The 22,744-nt window shown below is 37.1% G+C and overlaps 1 protein-coding gene across 9 annotated transcripts in view; it reads right to left on the reverse strand.

The window, feature by feature from the left end:
* Nucleotides 1–22,744, reverse strand: part of LOC134734525 (uncharacterized) — a 122,321-nt gene that overhangs the window by 99,043 nt on the left and 534 nt on the right. Inside the window, exons 1-6 of one of the 9 annotated variants that reach the window (XM_063627263.1) lie at nucleotides 22,557–22,703; nucleotides 22,084–22,158; nucleotides 20,719–20,806; nucleotides 19,124–19,312; nucleotides 7,705–7,814; nucleotides 1,620–1,825 (exon numbers count right to left, since the gene is read on the reverse strand). In XM_063627263.1, coding sequence (XP_063483333.1) covers nucleotides 1,620–1,772 — 153 coding nt within the window. In that variant the 5' untranslated portion in view covers nucleotides 1,773–1,825; nucleotides 7,705–7,814; nucleotides 19,124–19,312; ... (1 more) ...; nucleotides 22,084–22,158; nucleotides 22,557–22,703. Of the gene's footprint in view, nucleotides 1–752; nucleotides 1,826–7,704; nucleotides 7,815–8,527; nucleotides 8,596–9,430; nucleotides 9,724–19,123; nucleotides 19,313–20,718; nucleotides 20,807–22,083; nucleotides 22,159–22,243; nucleotides 22,532–22,556; nucleotides 22,738–22,744 lie in introns of those variants that run through there. The other 8 variants (XR_010117619.1, XM_063627262.1, XR_010117620.1 and 5 more) reach the window with 8 other exon arrangements.

A 22,744-nucleotide genomic window follows, 5' to 3' on the forward strand; every position in this document is an offset into this window, starting at 1 on the left:
TCTAAACATAGAAAAAGGACTGTAAATATATGGTATTATAATCTCATGAGAGCACTATCATACATGCGGTCTGTAGTTGACTGAAACATCATGGCGTGGTGCATGACTATATATACACATATGTATCATGGATACCAAAGCACCTAAAATTCAAAGCCATAAGGTAACCTTATCATTTTACTAACAGTTTTTGAACAGCAGAATGAGCAATCTTAATAACATGTTTTAAAATATTCTGAACAATCTGAAGTAGTCAGAGTCACTATAAAATAAAATGCATCAGAGCAATAAAGGAAATTTAATGACAAAAAGGCTGCCTACTGATTTTCAAGCAACCCAGAATCCACTATTTGAAACATTAAGTATAGTATCTGGGGCTCCTGGTACTGAAAAGCAGAGACTATCTTGCAGAATTTCATATCCCTGAAGTTCATGACACAGTAGGCACTTAATAAGTATTTGTTGAATGAATTAAGTGAGTCTAAAGATTCCAAAGGCTAGGAATACTTGGGTCAGTTGGTACTGACTCCACTGCCATTACAATCCTAGTGTTAATATCTGTTGTCTTAGATGAATCTACAGAGAAGGGAGCTCTTGGCAGCATTAAAAATGTGGAGCTAGTTTTTCAGAGCTGAGTCAGAAGGTAAGCAATGAGCTGGGAGGAAAGGGAAGAGGTAAGGAAAGATATTATAAATGAAATATATACATCATGTTTATGAGAACACATAGGCTAGCTTATAGCACAATCATTGTCTGAGTAAAGGGGGTACTAGTTTATTCATTCTTATAAAGAACTACAGTGGTTCCCATCATACATCAGCATTGGTATGATTTGATAAATGTCTAAAGATGGATTTTTCTTACATATACATGGATACTGAGTAAGGTAAGACATACATAAATAAGAATCCGATACAAAATGCTACTCATAAATGATAAACTTCCAACAGTCTGACTTTAACCTTCAGTTAATAAAAGCACTTTTGTGTTTGAAATATACCTATTGAAAATATGCAATCTTGTTTATATGAATGGAACTGGCAATAGGGGAAACAATGACAAATCTGTGTCCACTGAAAATAGAATCCTCCATCCTCCCCAATCCGTCTTCTGTTCCCTTGGCTTCCAACAAAGAGGCTCTAGGAGAAGCAGCAGCATTAGGATGCCACTGGTAGTGGTGACTGCTGTGGGCTGCATCTTCACCCTAAGATGCATATCTGTCCAGTGGTGGAAATAAGGGTCTCTGTAGCCCAACCAGCCAGTTCTATGCTGCCACTCAGTCTCCAGTGTTCATTATCGAGGCCACATGAGGGCAAAACCTTCCATTCCTCTCCTCATTCCCCTCCCCCAGCTGAGCATGGAATAGACATTAAGTAAGGCCTCCTTCGTGGGGAGCATTTCCCCCACTCGAACATTCTCTCACAGGCCCCCTTTGTTCCCTGCCCTCCGCCCCATCTACATGCTGCAGCAGCAGTCGCCCAGATGTTCTCTATCAAAGCCTGAGCCATGCCAGCAAACTTTGGCACGCATGAAAGTGCACGGAGTACTGGCCCTCCAGAAATACCTTTTTCCCCTCTGATTTCTGCAAATATTTTTAAATGTTAATGGGTTCCACTCACCCACAACGTAGGGGGAGGTTGCAGAACAGGACTCTGTGTGTCCAGCAAATTGCAGCCTGAGGGTACTGCTTGGCGCCTAGGTTCTGTCCCACCCTCGGGGCATTGGCTGGGGTTCTCCAACCTTGAACTGTAGAGGCCAGTTTGCCAGCACATAGCTTTCTAGTGACAGAGGTTAGATAGGTCGTTGACAGGAAAGTTGCTTCAGGCTACAAAATAAATAAATAAATAAATAAATAAATAAATAAATAAGACCTAAACTGTCTCAAAAGTTTCTGAAAGTAACAGAGATCCTTTAAGTACCACTAAAATAAGATTTTGAAATGTTTATTTTCTCCTCTTAACTCATCCTCTCTTCTCCTCCTCTTCTTTTTTCTTCTGTTTAAAAATATACAATTTTCCTGGTTTGGTACGTAGTCAAAAAATAATTTGACCTATGCTATGGTACTTTGTACATCACATCCTTTTTAAAGCCCCTTAATAATAGAAAATGGTTCATTAACAAAAGCCTTGGTACAAATTTCAATAAAACGTAAATTAGAATATTTTAGATGGAGGTGGGAAAGTGGTATGTATTTGGAGAGAAAAGGAAAAGGGTGGATAACATGTTTTTCCAGGAGAGACTTATTCGTCTTACTTCCATCGTGACAGTTGTTTTAGGGCCTGGCTAGAAGCCATCTAAAAGATAACGTAAGGCCACCTGCTATGGGTTGAATGTTTCAGTGCCCCCCACCCACCCCCCCACCACCAAAACTCATATGTTGTAACCCTAGTCCTCAGTGTGACAGGAATTGGAGAGGGGGCCTTTGGGAGTAAGTCATGAGATTAGTGCCCTTATAAGAAGAGACAGGAGACAGGAGATTCTCTCTCTTTCTCTCTGCCATGTGAGTACACTAGGAGAAGACAGCCATCTGTAAACCAGGAAGAGGTCCCTTATTAAGATCCCAACCATACAGGCACCCTGATCTCAGTCTTCCAACCTTCAGAACTATGAGAATAAATGTTAGTTATTTAAGCCACCCAGGCTATAGCATTTTGTTTCAGTAGCCCGAAGAGAATAAGATACTCTCCTTCAAGAATTCTTTGTTTTTAATTCTGTCCTAACGGTCTCACTCTGGAAACAAATTGCTTAGGTGTTATTGACCTCTCAGGCCTCTGAAGGTTTCTCCATAGCTAAAGCTCCATCTGTTGCTTACAAAGTTATAATGCTTGAGGTAGATATCTCATATGTCTTGCCCCTGCCCATGCTTTGAACTTTGTTCAAAGAAGGATGGTCAGTAACTTTTTTGTGAAGTACAAGTGAACCCTCAAAACTCAATAATAAGAAAATATACAATTCAGCATAAAAATGGGCAAAAAGATTTGAATAGACATGTCACCAAAGAAATGATACAGATGGCAAATAAACACACGAAAAGATGCTCAACATTAGATGCCATTAGGGAAATGCAAATTAAAATCACAATGAGATACAACTATACACCTATTAAATGCCTAAATTTCTTTTTAATGATAATACCAAGTGCTAACAAAGATGTGGAGCAACTAGAACTCTCATATATTCCTGGTGGGAGTTCAAAACTACAGCAACAATAATCAAATTAGTGGTTGCCAGAGGCTGGGATTGGGGAAAAATGTTAATAGTTGTTTATATTCTGTGTGCTGGTAATACAGGTTTATGTTTTATTTCCTGTACTTCTGTTTATTTTTTAAAATTTCCTCCAAATAAATTTTTTTAAGAAAATGAAGAAATGTTTACATTGTGCTAGGTAATCTCCATTTGCCCTTCCAGATAAATTCACAATCTTTCTTTTTTCTGTTTTGTGCCCTGCGAGGCTGACTTCTATGAGCTACGTCAATCAGGCGCTTTGCCCTCTGACTTCCTGTTGGGTTAGTCTAGTGGGAGGCACCAGCAGGAGTAAGTGGGTAGGAAGAGAAAAAGGATGGGGTATTTATTCCTCCAGCTCCCTCCCTGGCAGGCCACAGGATGGCAGTGGTTGACTTTCTCTACAGAGGGCCACAGCTCCTGTCAAGGTACCTTCTACAACTACAACTTTAGCAAGCAACAGCCATCAAGTTCTTGGATTCTGGTTACCACTTCCTTTCCTCGTTCCTGTGGCCTTGGTGGTCATGTTTCCTAGCAGTTGCTATCATTCCTTGTTAATTTCCTTTAACATAGCTCACACCTTTGTAAATGGTACCTTCATTACATTTTTCTCAAATTATCCTATTTGAGTTTGTTTCTTTTTACGTTACATGCTAATACCTTGCTAACTCTAGGTGCTCCACAATTTTATCAAAAAGATCTTTCTTTTGGAATCTTTAACAAAAGCCCATCAGATTAAAAAGTAGAAATTAATTCCCAGACTAAAAGTATATGCCATCAAGTGTAGCACATAATTATCTGTCTACCCATCCATTTAAGCATTAGGTAGCCAGACAAAGCTGTTGCTACTTACATACCTGGACTGCAGAATTTGACCATTCTGTTTGGCCATAGAATTATGCTAATCAATCAGTCTATATATATTTTTTTAATGGCAAAACATGCATTGTACTCTAAATATGTTGAGGGCGTTGCTTACTAAATTTCATAATATAACCTTTATTATCACTTATGGGAGAAACTTCTATGCTTCTTTTAAGTACTTTTTATATATATATATATGTATACATATATATATATGACACTGCATATTATTTCCCCCCTCTGTTTTGGTTCTGAAAAGATTCAGAGCAAAAATTATGATCCAGCTCTAGAAAGTATATGAGACCTAGAAACATTGTGTACTACCCTCATTCTCTGCTGTGTTTTCTTTTTCCTAGTCTTATTTTCCCTTAAATTACATTTCTTTATTTTCATATATATATAATATAGTTGCACACATATACATATATATTTACATGTGTGTATGTGTAGAGAGATATATATATATATTTGCGCCTATTTTTAAGGCACCTTAAAGTCTTTCTGGCCTAAGCAGCAATATAAAGAGTACAAATTTATAGTTTCTTGACAGATGATTTCTATTAACTAAAGGCAAGAGTATAGTTTAGCCACGTTACTATTTAATCTCCATTTTGTTAATGTAATCTAAAGATTATCTGGCCCAGAACTATTCTAACCTTAAAATGTGTGCCCTTTACAAACTGTCTATCCCTCTGAATATGTCTCTTATCCACATATGTTGAAAGAATCTTACATAATTTTAATTACTGTAAAGAACATTAAAATGTATGAAATGATTGGCTAACTATAGTAGTGACTAGGTTTCTTTAAAAAAATATATTTGAGGCATGAGAGTGTATTGACTGGCCAGGCGCCGTGGCTCACGCCTGTAATCCCAGCACTTTGGGAGGCCGAGGTGGGTGGATCACGAGGTCAGGAGATCGAGACCATCCTGGCTAACATAGTGAAACCCCATCTCTACGAAAAACACAAAAAAATTAGCTGGGCATGGTGGCAGGCACCTGTAGTCCCAGCTACTCGGGAGGCTGAGGCAGAAGAATGGCGTGAACCCGGGAGGCAGCGGAGCTTGCAGTGAGCAGAGATCATGCCACTGCGCTCCAGCCTGGGTGACAGAGCAAGACTCTGTCTCAAACAAAAAAAAAAAAGAGCGTATTGACTAACAGCACAAACCCTTGAGTCAAGCTGTCTGGGTTAACCCAATTACTAGATGTGGAATTTAAGTTACTTAAATTCTTTGTTCCTCAGTTTCCTCATCTGAAAAATGGGACAGATAATAAGAAAGTTGTTGTGCAGATTCAATGAGATAATACAGAAGAGCAGAAACTGTCAAAATAAATATTATTTACAATTATTTTAATAAAATACTTTTCCTGGAAAACATCTTTCCCAGAACTATCATACAAATGATGATGATTTTCAAGGATCCAACTCAAACCTCATTCAGAGCAAAGCAATGGTAAAAATTCTTTATGAATAACAAGCAACATAAATAAAGTCACCACTTTAATTTTTTCTATTTCTATTCATTTTGTCAAGCCACTGATTCTACAGCTACTTAAGTTTATGACTAGGCATTTGTTCAAAATGCTCCATTTGATAAGGTGACTAAATCTTGTCAAAACTGTCTCAGGAGGTCTATGCCCAAAGTAATGGTGTTAGTCCATCTTACCCAGTTAAACATTTTTTCCTGTTAAACTCGGGCCTTTATAACTGATTGCTCCCATATTGCATGTTTAATAAATATAAAGTCATTCCTCTTCAGTAGTCTCCTGGAGCTGGTTGATGCCATTGGCATCAGCTGGTAAGGGGTGATTGTACATATCTCTTCTTAACTCCACAATTCACGTTTACACTATGGAAACCAACAATCAAGTTTTTTGTTTTCTTTCTGGAGAGGCTTTTGTTACACATTACCACCACATCACCGCCCCTAGTCTAAAAGAACCAGCCTTCACAAAGTCTTAGAGTTAGAATGCCCACAATATCTTTTATAATTGTAGCCTATATCAACAGCTAGTATTAGAGGTTATCCTGATTTGCATATATCAAAGAAATGTGATGTTTAAAAAAACAACAAAACAATTGGGTTTCTGTCTGGAATATTCATATTTGTGAATCTAGCTTTTTGTTCTGGTTTAAAATGTGAGCATAAGTCTTTTCAGTTGCAACAGTAACTACTGTAATGATGCTGTTTGATGATTCCTTATATAAAATTAACTTGAAAATACTGATACATGACGTAAGTACCCTTAGAAATTCAGTCTAATTTATTCAAAGAAGTTTAACTACAGAACATTTTATTTTGTTCTGGAAATTTTATAAAGGCATTCTGCCAAAAGCATTAAATATTTGATTTTACTTGTTAAGATTTGTGGGAACTCCTTTAAATTTATTATAAAAAATAACAGCTACAGCAACACATTTTCCCCTTTCATTAAGGTAGTGAAAAAAAGAACTTTAAGAGCTTTTCCATAAAAATGCTCTAAAATATTCCATTAAAATTAAAAGGCAACTGCCATATCACACGTGGTCAGATTTAACTATTCAAAGTTATTTTAGGTATATCAGCCCCCAAAGACCAAACTACCTGAGAGTCCAGCTGTGTTCAAAGTAGATACGGATCTACAGAACTCAACCTCTACAGAGGGATGGGGCTGGCACAAACAGTTGTTAGACCAGAGAAGAAAAGAAGAATTCTGAGTTCAATATTAGCATTCGACTCCCTGAAAAGCCTCACTTGATTATAGGATTATTGTTAAGGAAACAATCATCCCATGATGATCAGGGAGAAATCTATGATAGAGCAGGGAGCTTAGAACAAAAGCCCGATTCCAGTAGTACTAGCCATGTGATCCCATGCCAGCAATGGTGAATTGAGAATCTTACTATCAAGTAATTTTCTAGGTTGTGGGAAATAATTGCATTTCAGTTGAAATCTTAAACTCTCATAATTACAAAAAGTATCTTTAAAATACTACAACCATATGCATATTTGTTGTTAACTATTATACTCCTTCTGGTATGGTTCTCCTTGCCTAGTTTTGTTTTATAACAATATTTATGCATTTTAAATATGGTTTAAACATTAGTGGCCACAAAGATACATAGCTCCATGCATAAGTAACTTATTAATGTATTTCGTAGGGTGGTCCATTATACATATATTTAATTAGCTTTGGAATCAGATGTTAAAATTTGTTTTAATGTCCCAAATATCAACAAATAAAAGTACCCTATATTTTTCAAGAATTTATTATTGATTTTGAACTTAAATCTTAAACTTTTACCAGTATCCTTGTTAGGGTCACCCAGAACCCCAGCAAACTGACATAATGTACTTTCACCTGAGTACCAGATGCTGATGTCTTTGGAATCTTATTTTTTGGTATAAAAGAGAGTTATCAAAAAAAAAAAAGGTAAGCTAATGAGCATAATTTTTTTAAAAATATGGACACAATAAGACAGTAAGAAAAAAAAAAAAGACTTGCCAATAAATGTTAACATTTTACTTTTTGAACCAGTGTTAGACACAGGATGTATGAGCAGGAATATTTTTGTTTTGTTTGCTTTGTTTGTTTACAGTCAAGTAAAAAGTACAGGGCTTGAAACTATACATACCTGGGGTATAATTCTGGCTCCTCCATTTACTTATTTGCTTGACCCTGAGAAAGTCACTCAGCTTCAAGTAACATCTGTTTCATCAGATTTTCATTCAGGCCCATCAAATACTGAAAAAACAAAAATAATAGACAAGACTTTCCTGACCTTATTCACATAAAAACACTGCCAATGATGAATAAAGGGCAATGGTAACATTGGATTAGGCCATTGCCTTTCCTTGGAATATCCCTGTTAAGAACCTCTCAACCTTTGCTTTAGAATGATTTCCTACCGTTAAGTATGGCTATAATGTTAATCCTAAAAGTGAAGGATTTCTTCAAATTCACACACACACCCTCACTACTTGTTTGCAGGCCAGTGGCCATTGGCTTTTCTTTCACCTAAACGAAAGAAGGAGCCATTTCCAGTCTACTCGCCTACTCATTTACTGTGAGCTCAACTCTGTTATTTGGAAAGCTGCCATACATTTATGAGAGCCTAAGGGATATTAGATGATTGTCATCTTTCTCTTGTTCCCTCACCCCCCCACCAAATGCCCTGGCAAGGTTGCCGCACCTGGACGTGGAATTCCCTGCAGACTCCCTTGTTACCAGAATTGTGGAAAACTTGGACCGAGTTCAGAGAAGAGCTACTAAAATGGTTAAATGACTGAGGGGGCCAATTTATAAGGAACTCAGAAATGTTTGGTTAAGTGGTAATTACCCTAAAAAAGGTGTGGTGACTGGCATTAAGTTTAAATTCCAAGCCATACTTGGCAAGAGGCCTCCTTTCAGGCGGCCTCCACATTCAGAAATACTCTGAAGAAGGAGTAGAATCTTACTTTTGCTTAAGCCTCCGACCCCTGCACAGGCTGCTTGGGTGGTATTCACATGCCAAGTGTAGTAACCTCTATAAACAAGCACAGAAGGCAACACCACTAACGCAGAAAAGTTCATTTAAGACGACTGAAGAATGCTTAAAGGAAAGTCTTCCCAGGAATCAGGAAGAATAAGCCTGGCTTGTGAAAAGCCAGTCCCTACATCCCAGTTAAGCACCTATCACACCCCACACAGCCAATATCTGCTTGATGGGTGGTATCATTTAATAAGAACTGCCGGCTGAGTCCGAAGTATACAGGTCTGTCTAAAATACACTGCTGGGAATATTGATTCCATTACCTGACAAGAGTTTCTACTTGACCAAAGAGGAAAACCTAAGAACAACAGCTATAATAGTCAAGAAAGCAGAGTGAGAAAATTTCTTATAACAGCATTTTCCAAAATGTCTTCTAGGTGATGTCAGTATGTATCATACAAATTAAAAAAGAAAAGAACCTAAAAACTGGAATAAATGAAGTTAAACCTTGTGTGTTTATGATGTGTTTGTTTTTATTAACAGTAAAACCCCTCAGAGCCATTAATATCCCGAAGCCTATAGTGTGTCACTAAGAAGGGTAGAGTGTACACTATTTCCTAAATTCAGATTGGGCATGGAGTGCTTTATTCCAGAAGCATGGACCTTTGTATTCATTGTATTCACAGCCACTTCCATAATACCTTTTACAATGCTGCATTCAGTAAATGAGCAATGAAAATGAATGAGTCAATCTAGGCTAGAACACAGGTCTTAAATCGCAATCTACTCCTCTTTCCACCACATTCATATTCTAGTTACGCTTTACTTACAATGAATCTTTTCACTCTATATAAATGAAATTAAATTTGTTAACCAGAAGCAGACTGACCTGAAGCTACTGAAGCTCAAGCTTGCGGGCCTCTCATTGGGCTTCCTAGTCCCAATAACTCAGTGTATATTTACAGTGTTGCATTTACTTTTTACTTAAGGAGGCCTCACAAAACTGTATAGCCTTCCTGTCCTGCACAACCTGCTGCTACCATATAAAATGAAAATGAGTTTTCACCAAATGTCTAAGTTGTCGCTGAGATGACTGAACTGAAATTATTGTTGATACTATGGATGAAAATATACTCCGAATTACTCGGGCTCATCTTTAAGAGATTTCATACTCCTGTGTAGCTGAAATGTAGAAATAAATCTGAGTTCATTATTTCCATACTCTTCATAATTATATTAGCTTCAACCATCTTTTTTTTTTTTTTTTTGAGAAGGAGTCTTGCTCTGCCACCAAGGCTAGAATGCAGTGGCACAATCTCAGCTCACTGCAACCTCCACCTCCCAGTTCAAGTGATTCTCCTGCCTCAGCCTCCCAATTAGCTGTATGATAGTTAACAACAAATATGCATATGGTTGTACTATTTTAAAGATACTTTTTGTAATTATGAGAGTTTAAGATTTCAACTGAAATGAATTATTTCCCACAACCTAGAAAATTACTTGATACTAAGATTCTCAATTCACCATTGCTGGCATGGGATCACATGGCTAGTACTACTGGAATCGGGCTTTTGTTCTAAGCTCCTTGCTCTATCATAGATTTCTCCTTGATCATCACGGGATGATTGTTTCCTTAACAATAATCCTATAATCAAGCGAGGCTTTTCAGGGAGTCGAATGCTAATATTGAACTCAGAATTCTTCTTTTCTTCTCTGGTCTAACAACCGTTTGTGCCAGCCCCATCCCTCTGTAGAGGTTGAGTTCTGTAGATCCGTATCTACTTTGAACACAGCTGGACTCTCAGGTAGTTTGGTACTACAGGCATGTGCTACCATGCCCGGCTAATTTTAGTAGAGATGGGGTTTTGCCGTGTTGGCCAGGCTGGTATCGAACTCCTGACCTCAGTTGATTGCCTGCCTCGGCCTCCCAAACTGCTGAGATTGCAGTCATGAGCCACCGCACCTGGCCCATCTCACTTCTTACATGCCTCTTAAGATGTTTATCACTTCTACTATTCCGCTGTTTTCTTAAATTAACACCTTACCAAAATAGTCTTTCTTCCAATCTCCCCACCCTTCAGTATTTTAAGACTATAAATAGTCACTATGAAAACATCACATTGTAAATATTACTACAGTTGGAATTCCTTCTGAAGACCACCAGAAGCTTCTGAATCATTTTTTTCTATGTAGTAGGGACTGACATTTATAAACCTGAATCTATAGTGCCGCAATTTGGTGTCCTACTTCAATTCTTTAAAAACTTCACTTATATTAGCCTTGTCTTTTGAAATTTCCTGTTGGCTGCCTGAGATAAAATAATTTCCAGCCTAATCTTCATCTTATCTCCTATCCATGTGACATTATGCCTTCAAAATAATACTTTGTTATTTAATCTAAATGAAGAACACTTGATTCCAGAACATTAAATCAATAACATTAACAGACTGACCTTTGTAATTCATTTTTATCATGATTGATAAGCCAGTTTAAGCTTTCACTATACCTACCCAAAGTTTTGCAGATTCCTTCTAGACTATTCATAATTTAACAAGATATTCTAACAACCACACACAAAAACATCACTTCCAACCTGTTTGTGTCTTAGAGCAAATCAGGGTTTAGCTCCCTCATTTTTTCACAGCAAAAATTACAAAATTAGAAAACTGAACACAAAGGCCAAAAGTTTTACCTGCCTCTCTTTCCTTTCCATCATCTTACTGAGTTGGTGACTATGAAAATATGCTGAGCCCAAAATAGCAGTTGTGTACTGCCAGGTCAGCCTTAGTCATTTCCAAGCCAAAGGGGAATTGACAGATACTCCCTTTACAAGTCTAGTGTTTGTAAATATCAAATGAAATGACTTCATTCAGTCAATTATTTCTGGAGAAGGCTGGCAGAATAATGTGGTAATTAAACTGAGGACTGATGGAAACTATTAAACAGAAGGGCTATTTTGCCCAGCAGTTCTAGTTAATGCTTTTTATGTGTTTTTGTTTTTTAAAAATGCTTGAAATACTAGTTCACTTAAATGGAATTGCCTCTTCATTGAAATACATACTTAAAATGTTCCAGTGAAGACAGTATAAGTAAAAGACAGGAGAAACTCAATTTTCTCGTATCTTCTGAGTTGTCAGTATGATTTCCTTATTTTAGATGAAATCAAAATGCAACTGTATTCAAATGTAAGTAGAACATACCCATATCCTAAAGCCAGAACACAATATAGTCAAGACTCAATTGCCTGGGTGCTGGCAATTGAATCACTTCAATCTGAATATGCTGTCTACAGCATATGTTTGCCCAGTCTAGTCTAGTCTCCCTTAGGCTCCTCCAGCTGGCCACCAGCTTGATTCATCCATCCATCCACTCATTCATTCAACAATATTCAGCCACCATCTCCAGCACATGTTTGCCCAGTCTAGTCTAGTCTCCCTTAGGCTCCTCCAGCTGGCCACCAGCTTGACTCATCCATCCATCCACTCATTCATTCAACAATATTCAGCCACCATCTCCAGCACTGTTTCTAGTTACCTGTAATGCAGCAGTAAAAAAAAAAAAAAAAAAAAAAAAAAAGGTACTTTCCCACATATCTCTCCTGGCTACCTAATAGTTATGCACTCAAAGACAGACAAAAGTTCTAACAAAAAAGAACAAATTAGAATCTGAAAGCTAATGGAAAAGATCTCTGAATGCTTCCCAAAGGAAAATGCAAGCTGTTAAATTACTTGTAGCTCTTCATTTTTAAGTGATTTACATACAAATAACCACCATTTTCCCAGTCTTTGATGAATGGCTACAAAGGTTTAAAAAAGGGAAACTTTTAAGCCGTTGGTAATAGTCTGAGAACGGATTAAGAGAAGTTGGCAAAAATTAAGAATAATTTAGGAAAACCAAGCCAGAAAATTCCAAGGTAGAGGGAAACTGGGAGAGTTAATAACTAAAAACAGCTTCTGCTACACTTCATGAATATTTCTCATTTTTCTTTGTTAGAATACATATTTCTATCATATATTTAATAGTATATGCTAGATAAATAAGCATACTGAATAAATAAGCATATTCTTTTGAAAATGCAAATATCACGGGGATGTGGAGTTAAGGACCATTAGTCATCCACATTCTGCTCATATGAGCTATATAAACATTTAATGAAATGTTTGCCACAGTTCTTAGCAAGCTTAGAAGTAATATGAAAGTAGATAGTAGTAGTTAAAATTGTAAATTCTGAAGTTATACTGCTCAAGTATTCAAGAGCTAATATTTGAATTCTAGCTCTATGACTACCAAGCTGTGAAAGCTTGGACAACTAACTTAATCTCTTGGTGCCTCAGTTGCCTCATCTACAAAATGGAATAATAGTTGAAACTTATTCTGGGACTTGCCCTTTTGACAAAAACAGAGTAAGTAACAGGGACTTAATTTATGTTTCCTTCTAAACCCAAAATAAACAAATAGAATAACAATAGTTTTCAAGACACAGGATATCAGGCAACCAAGGACAGTGATCTCTAAGAGATCAGAAAAAAATGAGGCAAGACCTATGATTTCCCCAGTTGACTCCCTTGAGAGTCCTCAGGCCACAGCATGTGGCAGGGGAGGGACTGGACAAATCCTAGAGGACTCCTACTTGAGGAGGTGAAGCTCAGACTGCAAGAAGAACAAGGAAACTAGAATTTGTATGACGAGGTATCAGAAAGGAGTGAGCTACATAGAAGAAGAATCATGGAGACCAGTAGAAAGTCTCCCTCAAGGTGATCAGCACATATTAAGTGAGGAAATACATGAGCCAGATGCTATGATTTGACTGTCCCTTCCAAAACACATGTTAAAATGTAATTGCCAACACAATGGTATTGGAAGGTACAGCCTTTAAGAGGTGATTACGTCATGAAGGTTCCATCTGCATGGGCAGGTTTAATGCCTTTATAAAAGGGCTTCCAGGAGTGGGTTCTCCCTTGCTTGGCCCTTCCACTCTTCTATCACGTGAGGAACAGTGTTCCTCCCCTTCAAAGGACGTCACGTTTAACAGCCATCTTGGAAGTGAACACCAGGCCATTACCAACACCAAACCTGTTGGCACCTTGACCTTATACTTCCCAGCCTCCAGAACTCTGAAATAAATTTCTATTATTTATAAATTACCCAGTCTGTAGTATTCTGATATGGCAGCACAAAATGGGATAAAACACCAGGGAAAGAACTATGCAAAAACACCAGACCAGGCATAGTGCCTGTTCCCATCAATCAGACTGGAAACCTTCACAATTCCCAGAGCATTTGGTAGAGTATTCAGAAGATTCTTGCATTAGTAGCAGGAAATAATTAGTCCTTGACTAATCATTGAATAATTAGTCCTTGACTAACCATTGCTCTGGTTATGTCACAAATTCCAAAATCAAGACTCAAAAAGATAAGCCTATTTTCAAGTAACTTAAGTGTATCTCAGAACAAAGCTCAAAAATATTTATAGGAAAACAAAAATAGCTAGCACCCAACAAGGTAAAACTGACAATGTCTTGAACCAAACAAAAGATTACCAGTCATGCAAAGAAGTAGGAAAATATAAATAATCAGTAAAAAGATTAATCAATTGAAACTTACCTAGAACTAACATAGTTATTAGAATCAGCAGACATGGACATTAATATTTGTCATTCCTGTATTCCATATGTTGAAAAGATACAAAAATACCTTAAATAATCAAAGATATAAAAACTATCTAAATTGAATATCTTGAGATGAAAACTACAATGTCTGTAATAAAAGACATACTAGATGCAATTAATAAAAGATTAGACATTAGAGAAAAAATTATTAAAAATATTAGTGAACTTAAAGATGTAGCAATAGAAACTATACAAAATGAAGCAAAGAGAGAGAAAAAGATGTTAAAAATGAAATGACCATCAGTGAGCTACAGGAAAACTTCAAGTAGCTAACATGTAATGGAAGCCCCAAAAGAAGAGGAAAAAGAAGGGAGAATAATAATATATTTAAGGAAATAATGGTCAGAAAACTTCCAAATTTGATGAAAACTGTGAACCCAGACATTCAAGTATCTCAAAGAACCCAAAGCACAAAAAGAAAGAAGAAAGAAAGAATGAAAGAAAGAAGAAAAGAGAAAAAGAAAGAAGGAAAGACAGAGAAAAATAGGAAAAGAGAAAGAGAAAGAAAAAGAAGAAAAAAGAGAAAGCAAGCAAGCTACACACTATACCATGGTACATCATATTCAAATTGATCAAAAACAGTGATAAAGTAAAAATCTTAAAAGACAGAGAAAAAACTCCTATTATGTAAGAAGGAGCAAAGATGAGGATGATACAAATTTCTCATCAGAAACAATGCAAACTAGAAGAGTGGAAGAGTATAAAGTAATTTTTTAAAAAAAGTTAAACTAGAATTTTATATCTAGTGAAATGTCTTTCAAAAACTAAGGCAAAATAAAGACTTTTCCTACAGACAAAAGCTGAAAGAATTAATCAGCAGCAGGCCTACACTGTAAGAAATACTAAAAAAAAATAAAAATAAAAAATAAAAGCCCATCGGTAGAAGGAAAATGATGCCTGGTGGAAATATGAATCTACACAAGGAAGTGAAGAACACAGGAAATTTTATCTACACGTGTAAATATATATTTTTATTTAAATCTGTTTAAAAGTTAACTTACTATTTTAGCCAAAATGATAACATTGCAGTGTGAATTTTAAGACACATGTATAAATGAAAGGTATGAAACAACAGCATAAAGGCCAGGAGAGAAAAAGTAGAGGTGTATATTTATAAGGTTCTTATAGTACATGTGGTATGATACTACCTGAAGATAGACTATGATAAGTTAAAAATACATACCAAACCCTAAAGCAATTACTAAAATAACAAAACAAAGAATACAAAGAATATAGCTAATAAGTTTATAAAGGAAATAGATACAGTCATTAGAAAAAGGAAAGAGGAAAAAGATATACCGAGGCTAACATTTAGCAAAAGAAAGTTACAGTGGCTATATTAATATCAGATAAAGTAGATTTCAGACCAAAATTAGGGGGAAGAAAAAGATCATTTCATCATGATAAATGAGTCAAAGAATTAAGAAGACCTACAAACACAAACATTTATTCACCTGTTATTATTATAACAGAGTTTCAAGATACATGAAACAAAACTGAGATAACTGCAAGGATTAATGAACAAATCTACAGTTATAATAGGATATTTCTCATTTCTCAATAAATAATAGTACAAGGAGTCAGAAAATGAGTAAGGCTATAGAGGACTTAAAAACCTAATCTTGGGAGGCTGAGGCAGGCAGATCACCTGAGGTCGGGAGTTCAAGACCAGCCTGACCAACATGGAGAAACCCCATCTCTACTAAAAATACAAAAATTAGCTGGGCGTGGTGGTGCATGCCTGTAATCCCAGCTACTCAGGAGGCTGAGGCAGGAGAATCACTTGAACCTGGGAGGCAGAGGTTGCAGTGAGCTGAGATCATGCCATTGCACTTTAGCCTGGGCAACAAGAGCGAAACTCCAAAAAAAAAAAAAAAAATTAAAGGGAAACTATATTATGAGACATTTAAGAAGTCTTAATAAATTTAAAAGGATTTAAATTATACAAATTAAACTTTGATGACATGGAACTAAAAATAGGAATCAATAAGAGAAAGGTCTCCAGAAAATCTCCAAAATATTTGGAAGCCAAATAACAAAATCTCAAATAATCCATGAATCAAAAAATCAAGAGGAAATAAAAAGGAATTTTGAATTGAATGAAAATAAAAACACGGTATATCAAAATTCATGGGATGCTGCTACAGTGATACTTAGGGAAAATTTTATTGCATTAAGCACTTATTTAGAAAGGAAGAAAAGTTTTAAATTAATGAACTCAGTTTCCACCCTAAGAAACTAGGAAAAGAAGAGCAAATGAAATCCAAAGAAAGCAGAAGAAATACAACAGTAAAGATTAGAACAGAAATCAACAAAATAGAAAACCAATAAACAATAGAAAAGTTCAACAAAACCAAAAGCTTATTGGAGAAAAATTAATAAAACTGATAAACCTCTAATGACAGTAACAAAAAAAATTTTAAAGAGAGAAGACACAAATTACCAATATCAGTAGAGAAGCAAAATCACTACAAAGTCTACAGATATTAAAAGAATGATAAGTATATGAGAGGTCTCCATGCCACCCTCAGGTTTGATGATTTGCCAGAAAGACTCATAGAACTGAGAAAAGCAGTCGTACTCACAGTTACAGTTTATCACAATGAAAGGATTCAGATTAAAATCAGCAAAGGCAAAAGACACATAGGGAAGAGTCCAGGAGAAATCAGGTGTGAGCTTACAGCTGTCCTTTCCTAGTATATTTGTGTGGACAGCACTTAATTCTCCCAGCAATTATGTGTGACAATGCATACAAAGTATTGATTGCTAACCACGAAGCTCACTTTGACGTGTAGGATTCTTATTGGGGGTCAACCACATAGGCAGAGAGCACTCATATAACTGACTTTAGCTACCCAATCTCCAGCCCCTCCAGGCATCAAACTGATACAGCATGGCTCAGGAAGACAAACAAACAAAAACAGCCATTTACTGAATCACGTTGTTAGCATAAACTATCTGGTAAGGCCAAAAGCCCCATGTATATAAAGACGATCTTATTAGGTGGGATATTCAAAAGCTTGGAGCTTATGTCCTAGGAGCCAGTCAAAGGCTAGTCTTTTCTTGGGCAAGTGCAGGGTTTGAGCATCCCAAGCCCACAAAGTTAACTCTTTACTGTGCAATAAAAGAGTATTATAAACAACTTTATGCCAATACATTGAAAAACTTAGATAAAATGGACAAATATCTTGAGAGAAAAAACACCAAAGTCACTCAAGAAGATTATGTGAATAGCCCTGTATCTATTAAAGTTATTAAATTTGAAGTTAAAAACTTTCCCACAAAAGAAACTCCAAATGACTTCACTGGTAAATTCTATCAAGTATATAACAAATATCGGTAGCACACAGTTGGCCAAAAAATTTGAGAGACTATTTCTCAACTCATTGTGTCAGAATATTACCCTGATCCCAAATCAGACAAAGCCATTACAAAAAACAGAACTACAGACAGATATCCCTCATCAACATATGTAAAATTTCTAAATAAAATATATTAACAATTAAACCCAACATATAAAAAGGATAATATATCATGTCTAAATGGAGTTTATCCCAGAAATACAAGATTAGTGTAACACTGGCCACTCAATGCAATTGACTATATTAACAATATGAAAGAGAAAAATCATATGATCATCTCGATAGACTCAGAAAAAGCATGCATCAAAATCCACTATCCATTCTGGGAAAGGTTCTCAGAAAACTAGAAACAGAAAGGAATTTCATAAGCTGTTAAATGGCATTAATGAAAAACCTGAAGTTAACATCATTCTTAATGGTGAAAGGCTTTATGTTTTTCCCTTATGATCAGAATCAAGTCAGAGTATACAATCTCGCTTTTTCTATTCAACATTGTACTGTTGGGTCTAGCCAGTGCAATAAGGCAAAAAAGGAAATAAAAAGCAACTAGATTAGAAAAAAAAAAGATGTGAAACTGTTTATTTGCAGACATGATTGTCTTTGTAGACAAACCAATGAAATCTACCAAAAAATGCTATTACAACTAATAAATGTGTTTATTGTGGTCAGAGGATACAAGATCAACAACGAGTCCATTTTATTTCTATATTGTCTTAGCTCATTTGGCTACTATAACAAAATACCTTAGGCTAGATAATTTACAAACAACAGAAATTTATTGTTTGGTTCTAGAGGCTGGGGAGTCCAAGACCAAGGTGTTGGCAGATTTGGTGTCTGGTAACGGCTTGCTCTCTGCTTCATAGATGGAATCTTGTTGCTCCATATTCACATGGAAGAGGCAATCTGACTCCCTCAAGCTTCTTTTATAAGGACACTAATCCCATACATGAGGGCCCTAACCTCATGATCAAATTACCTCCTAAAGACCCCACCTCTTAATACTGTCACATGAAAGATTAAGTTCCAGAATATGAATTTTGTGAGGTATACCAAAATTAAGACTGTAGCAGGTATAAATAACAAACTAATTAAAAATTGAAATTAAAAATAACACTACTTATAATAGCATCATATTTTAAAATAAATCTGACAGGTGTGCAAGACTTATTGTTTTGAGATCCCAGAGCTAAACTGGGGTTGTAGTACCATAGCAACCCTGACCTTACAGGAAATGAAGGGGAACTAGATATGGGTGTTTACAGAGTGCCTTTCATGGGATACTTCTTTTACCTGGTAGACATCCTAGTCGTCTGACCCACAACCAGGGGGTCCCTCACAGGGGGATCTTGTTTATACTGGCAGACAGCCTTGTGGCTCTTGTCTGACCCACACCCACTCTATGCCTTTCTGACCACTGCTCTGGCACTGGGAGTCCAACCTGTGTTTCTCCAGGGCAAAACTTGGTCTCGGGTAGCCCCATGTTCTCCAGATGGAAGGCACAAATTCAATACACAACCACAATAGGAAATAAGTTCAAAGATTTTTACTTACAGATCCTGAGTAAGGAAGGCATAAGGGTTAGAAAGGCAGTCCTATATCCCAAAGTCGTAGGTAGAAATGAAGAGTCAGGCAAAGGAGCAGGGACAGGAAAGGAAGAGAGGCAACTGGCAGTATAAAAAAGGGAATTGGATGGGTCACTTTACATTTGAGGATAAATGCTGGTAAAGCAGGGAGCTCAGTCTGTAGACAGAAGAGATGAGAAATTTTAATTAGCGCTGTAAAAAGTTACAAAAAACATAGAAGTGGGCTGGTGCTACTTAGATAGGGTGGTCATAGAATGTCTATGTGAATATTTTAGGCCAAAGCGTAAAGAAGCAGGAAGAACCAGCCAGACAAGGGAAAGATAATAATTAAAGGACAGCATTTGGGAAAGCCCTGGGTAGGTAGTAGAGGGTAGTAGAAAAGAGAGTCTGGTATATTCCAAAACCCCAATGAATGCCAATTTGGCTCGATTACAGTGAGTGCAGAGTAAAGGGAAAGACAGCCTAATGATCACATAAGAGAGGCAGACAGGGGTGAGATCATGTAGGATCATGCAGCAACTGGGATTTTATTCAAAGTGTGCTGGGAAAGCATTTTACTGTTTTGACCAGGCTATAGACACAATTAGTCTTCATTTTTATACTCTAGTCGCTCTGATGGAGAATCAACTGGAGATATTGTCTAAATTGTCATAGATGGTCCCCTTGTATAAACACATAAAGATGCTAAATACTGTATAACATGTTCTTATTTATGTAAACAAAAAATATATATCACAGAGCCTAAAAGAAAGCAAAGAACATGTCGAAAGGGGTGGCCTCTACCTAGATATAGGTCCTGGGGACTGGGATTCCTACACATAATTTGAAGACAAGATTGCTGAAATAAAGCTGAGTCTAGAAAAGACAGACCATGCGATCACAGAGGATTAGAAAAACTCCAGGCACAGTGTCTCATGCCTGTGATCCCAGCAAGTGGGAGGCCCAGTTGGGCAGACCGCTTGAGCTCAGGAGTTGGAGAGCAGCCTGTGCAACATGGCAAAACCTCGTCTCCACAAAAAAATATAAAAATTATCCACGCATGGTAGTGGGCACCTATAGCCCCATCTACTCCAGAGACAAAGAAATGGAAGGATCGCTTGAGTCTTGGAGACAGAGGTTGCAGTGAGCCAAGATCATGCCACTGCACTCCAGCCTAGGTGACAGGGTAAGACCCTGTCTTAAAAAAAAAAAACAAAAACACAAAAACTTAAGACTGTTGCTTTGGAAAAGCAGTAAGGAGGCTTGCTATCTGTGAGTAATATTACTATTATTATGTTTTTTGTTTACATGAAAACATATAACATGTTTTTATTTACATAATCAAAAAATACATCATAGAACTTAAAAGAAAGCTAAAGAGATATAGAAAAGTGGATTCTATGTAAATATAGATCCTAAGGATTGGAATTCCTTCACATATTTGAAGACAAGATTATTGAAATAAAGTTGTGTATAATTTGTATACATATAAAGGCAATTAAAAAATACTGAGACCTGAGTCCTGTATCATATATGGGGGTGGGACCCAAGAACCAAATTTACAGTAGAAGCTGAAAAAATTACCTTAAATCTGGATTAAAACAACTGAAACTTTAGGACCAATGAAACCAATCTGTAGAGACACTTTCTTAATTCAGGGAAGAGAAGACTTCTGCAGAACAAAGAACTTTGAAGATAAATTTCCACTTAAATATTACATATCATTTGAAGAAACTAGCCACCATGAGGGAGAGCCAACAGAAGCAACAAACAGGAGATTTAGAACCTAGCAAACTGGAAATTATAACTTTATACAGACGGATTTTATTATCTTTTACTACATGTCACTTTTGCTTTGGTTCTCATTAAGGGCCAATGCAAAACCTTTTAAAATGTCCTAATTTACATCTCTATTAAGATTATGGATAATTTTTGAAATTCCCCCAGAGTGAACTAAAGAACATTTATGTATAAAATTCAACATGGGGCACACAAGGTGGTTTACTGTTATTAAATGAACTAGATGGCGGTTGCCTGCAAATAGGAAACTGAATTAACTACCAGATTGCCACTGATCCCCGTCTACTACTTTGGAGCTAGATAATCTATAACTTGAATGTACTTAGTCTATATTCAGAAACTGGAGGTAACTGTCTCCTCCAGGCCTTTTGGATGGCATTTTAATTGTTTAATATTATGAAAAATGAGTACACATTTAAAATGACGCATCTGCAGCATCCCCAAATTTCAGAAACCACTTTAAGTTTTAAAAGCTCGGATTTACATGGGAAGTTCCAAACATCCTTCACTTTTTATCACTTACTAAATCTGAAGTACTCATTTCAACTTTTCTTGATATGTTTTATTTTGTACTTTACTCCTTTCTTTCATTTTGTTTAAAAATATCAATATACTAAAGCCAAAGTATTTTAAAATGTAAGCCAAGATGAGGTGTTTTGTTGTTCTTACTGCAAAAATAGTGAGAGAACCATGAAAAATAGTATAACTAGGTCTCTCTTGAATCACCCTTATCTATGTGTATTTTGACAACGCTTGCATCTTTTAATCTTTGCAACCATATTTCAAATGAGGAAATGGGATCTCAGGATAGTGTTCAAGGGAGAACCTGAACTACAGTATTAGGACTCCAGACAGGATTCTAAGAAATGCTTTCCCAGCCCCCAGCGCCCATGTTTTACAATGTCTTCTCTGAAAAATAGATTTAAAGGGGAGACATTTAAGAAATCCCGGCCCGGCACAGTGGCTCACGCTTGTAATCCCAACACTTTGGAAGGCCGAGGCAGGCGGATCCCCTAAGGTCAGCAGTTCGAGACCAGCCTGGCTAACATGGTGAAACCCCGTCTCTACTAAAAATACAGAAAATTAGCCGGGTGTGGTGGCGGGCGCCTGTAATCCCAGCTACTCGGGAGGCTGAGGCGGGAGACTCACTTGAACCCGGGAGGCGGAAGTTGCAGTGAGCCGAGATCGTGCCATTGCACTCCAGCTTGTGCAACAAGGGCGAAACTACGTCTCAGAAAAAAAAAAAAAAAGTAAGAAAAAAAGAGAAAGAAATCCCTTAGGAGGAAAGTTACATATTATAATTACTCACAAAGGAAACAACCCAAAGCAAAAGAAATCTGAGAGCCGCTCCGGCCTGCGAGAGACCTGGTTATGCCTGTTCCCTATTCATCAATTATACCCCACCCCTTTTAAATGTTTCTTCATCAAAATCCTAAATCTGATCATTTCCTGAGTCAGTCTGAAGGAGGCCTCCAGAGCTGTGCACACTCCCAGCAAAACACAAGGATTTTAGGGCACACTAAGAGCCACCGAGAGCACCGCTCCCGCCCCACAGGTACAGGACCCCAAAGGCACTTAGATCTCCCGTTTCCGCCACCGACTTGTAGCTCCTTCCCAAATACCTGTTTATCTCCACCCTTATGCCATTTCCCCCCTTAGCTCCTGAAGCGATTAACCAGCAACAGTGAGAAACAACGAGAGAGAGAGAGAGTAGAGGAAAGCCAGAGGAAACGAATGTCTGCGTGGCAAGGTTTCCTTAGGCAGTTTGTCAGGCACCGCTGAAGGCAGCCTGGAAGGAAGCCGGACCCTG

The sequence above is a fragment of the Symphalangus syndactylus genome, chromosome 12, assembly GCF_028878055.3.
Source record: "Symphalangus syndactylus isolate Jambi chromosome 12, NHGRI_mSymSyn1-v2.1_pri, whole genome shotgun sequence".
In the NCBI taxonomy this organism is placed as follows: domain Eukaryota; kingdom Metazoa; phylum Chordata; class Mammalia; order Primates; family Hylobatidae; genus Symphalangus; species Symphalangus syndactylus.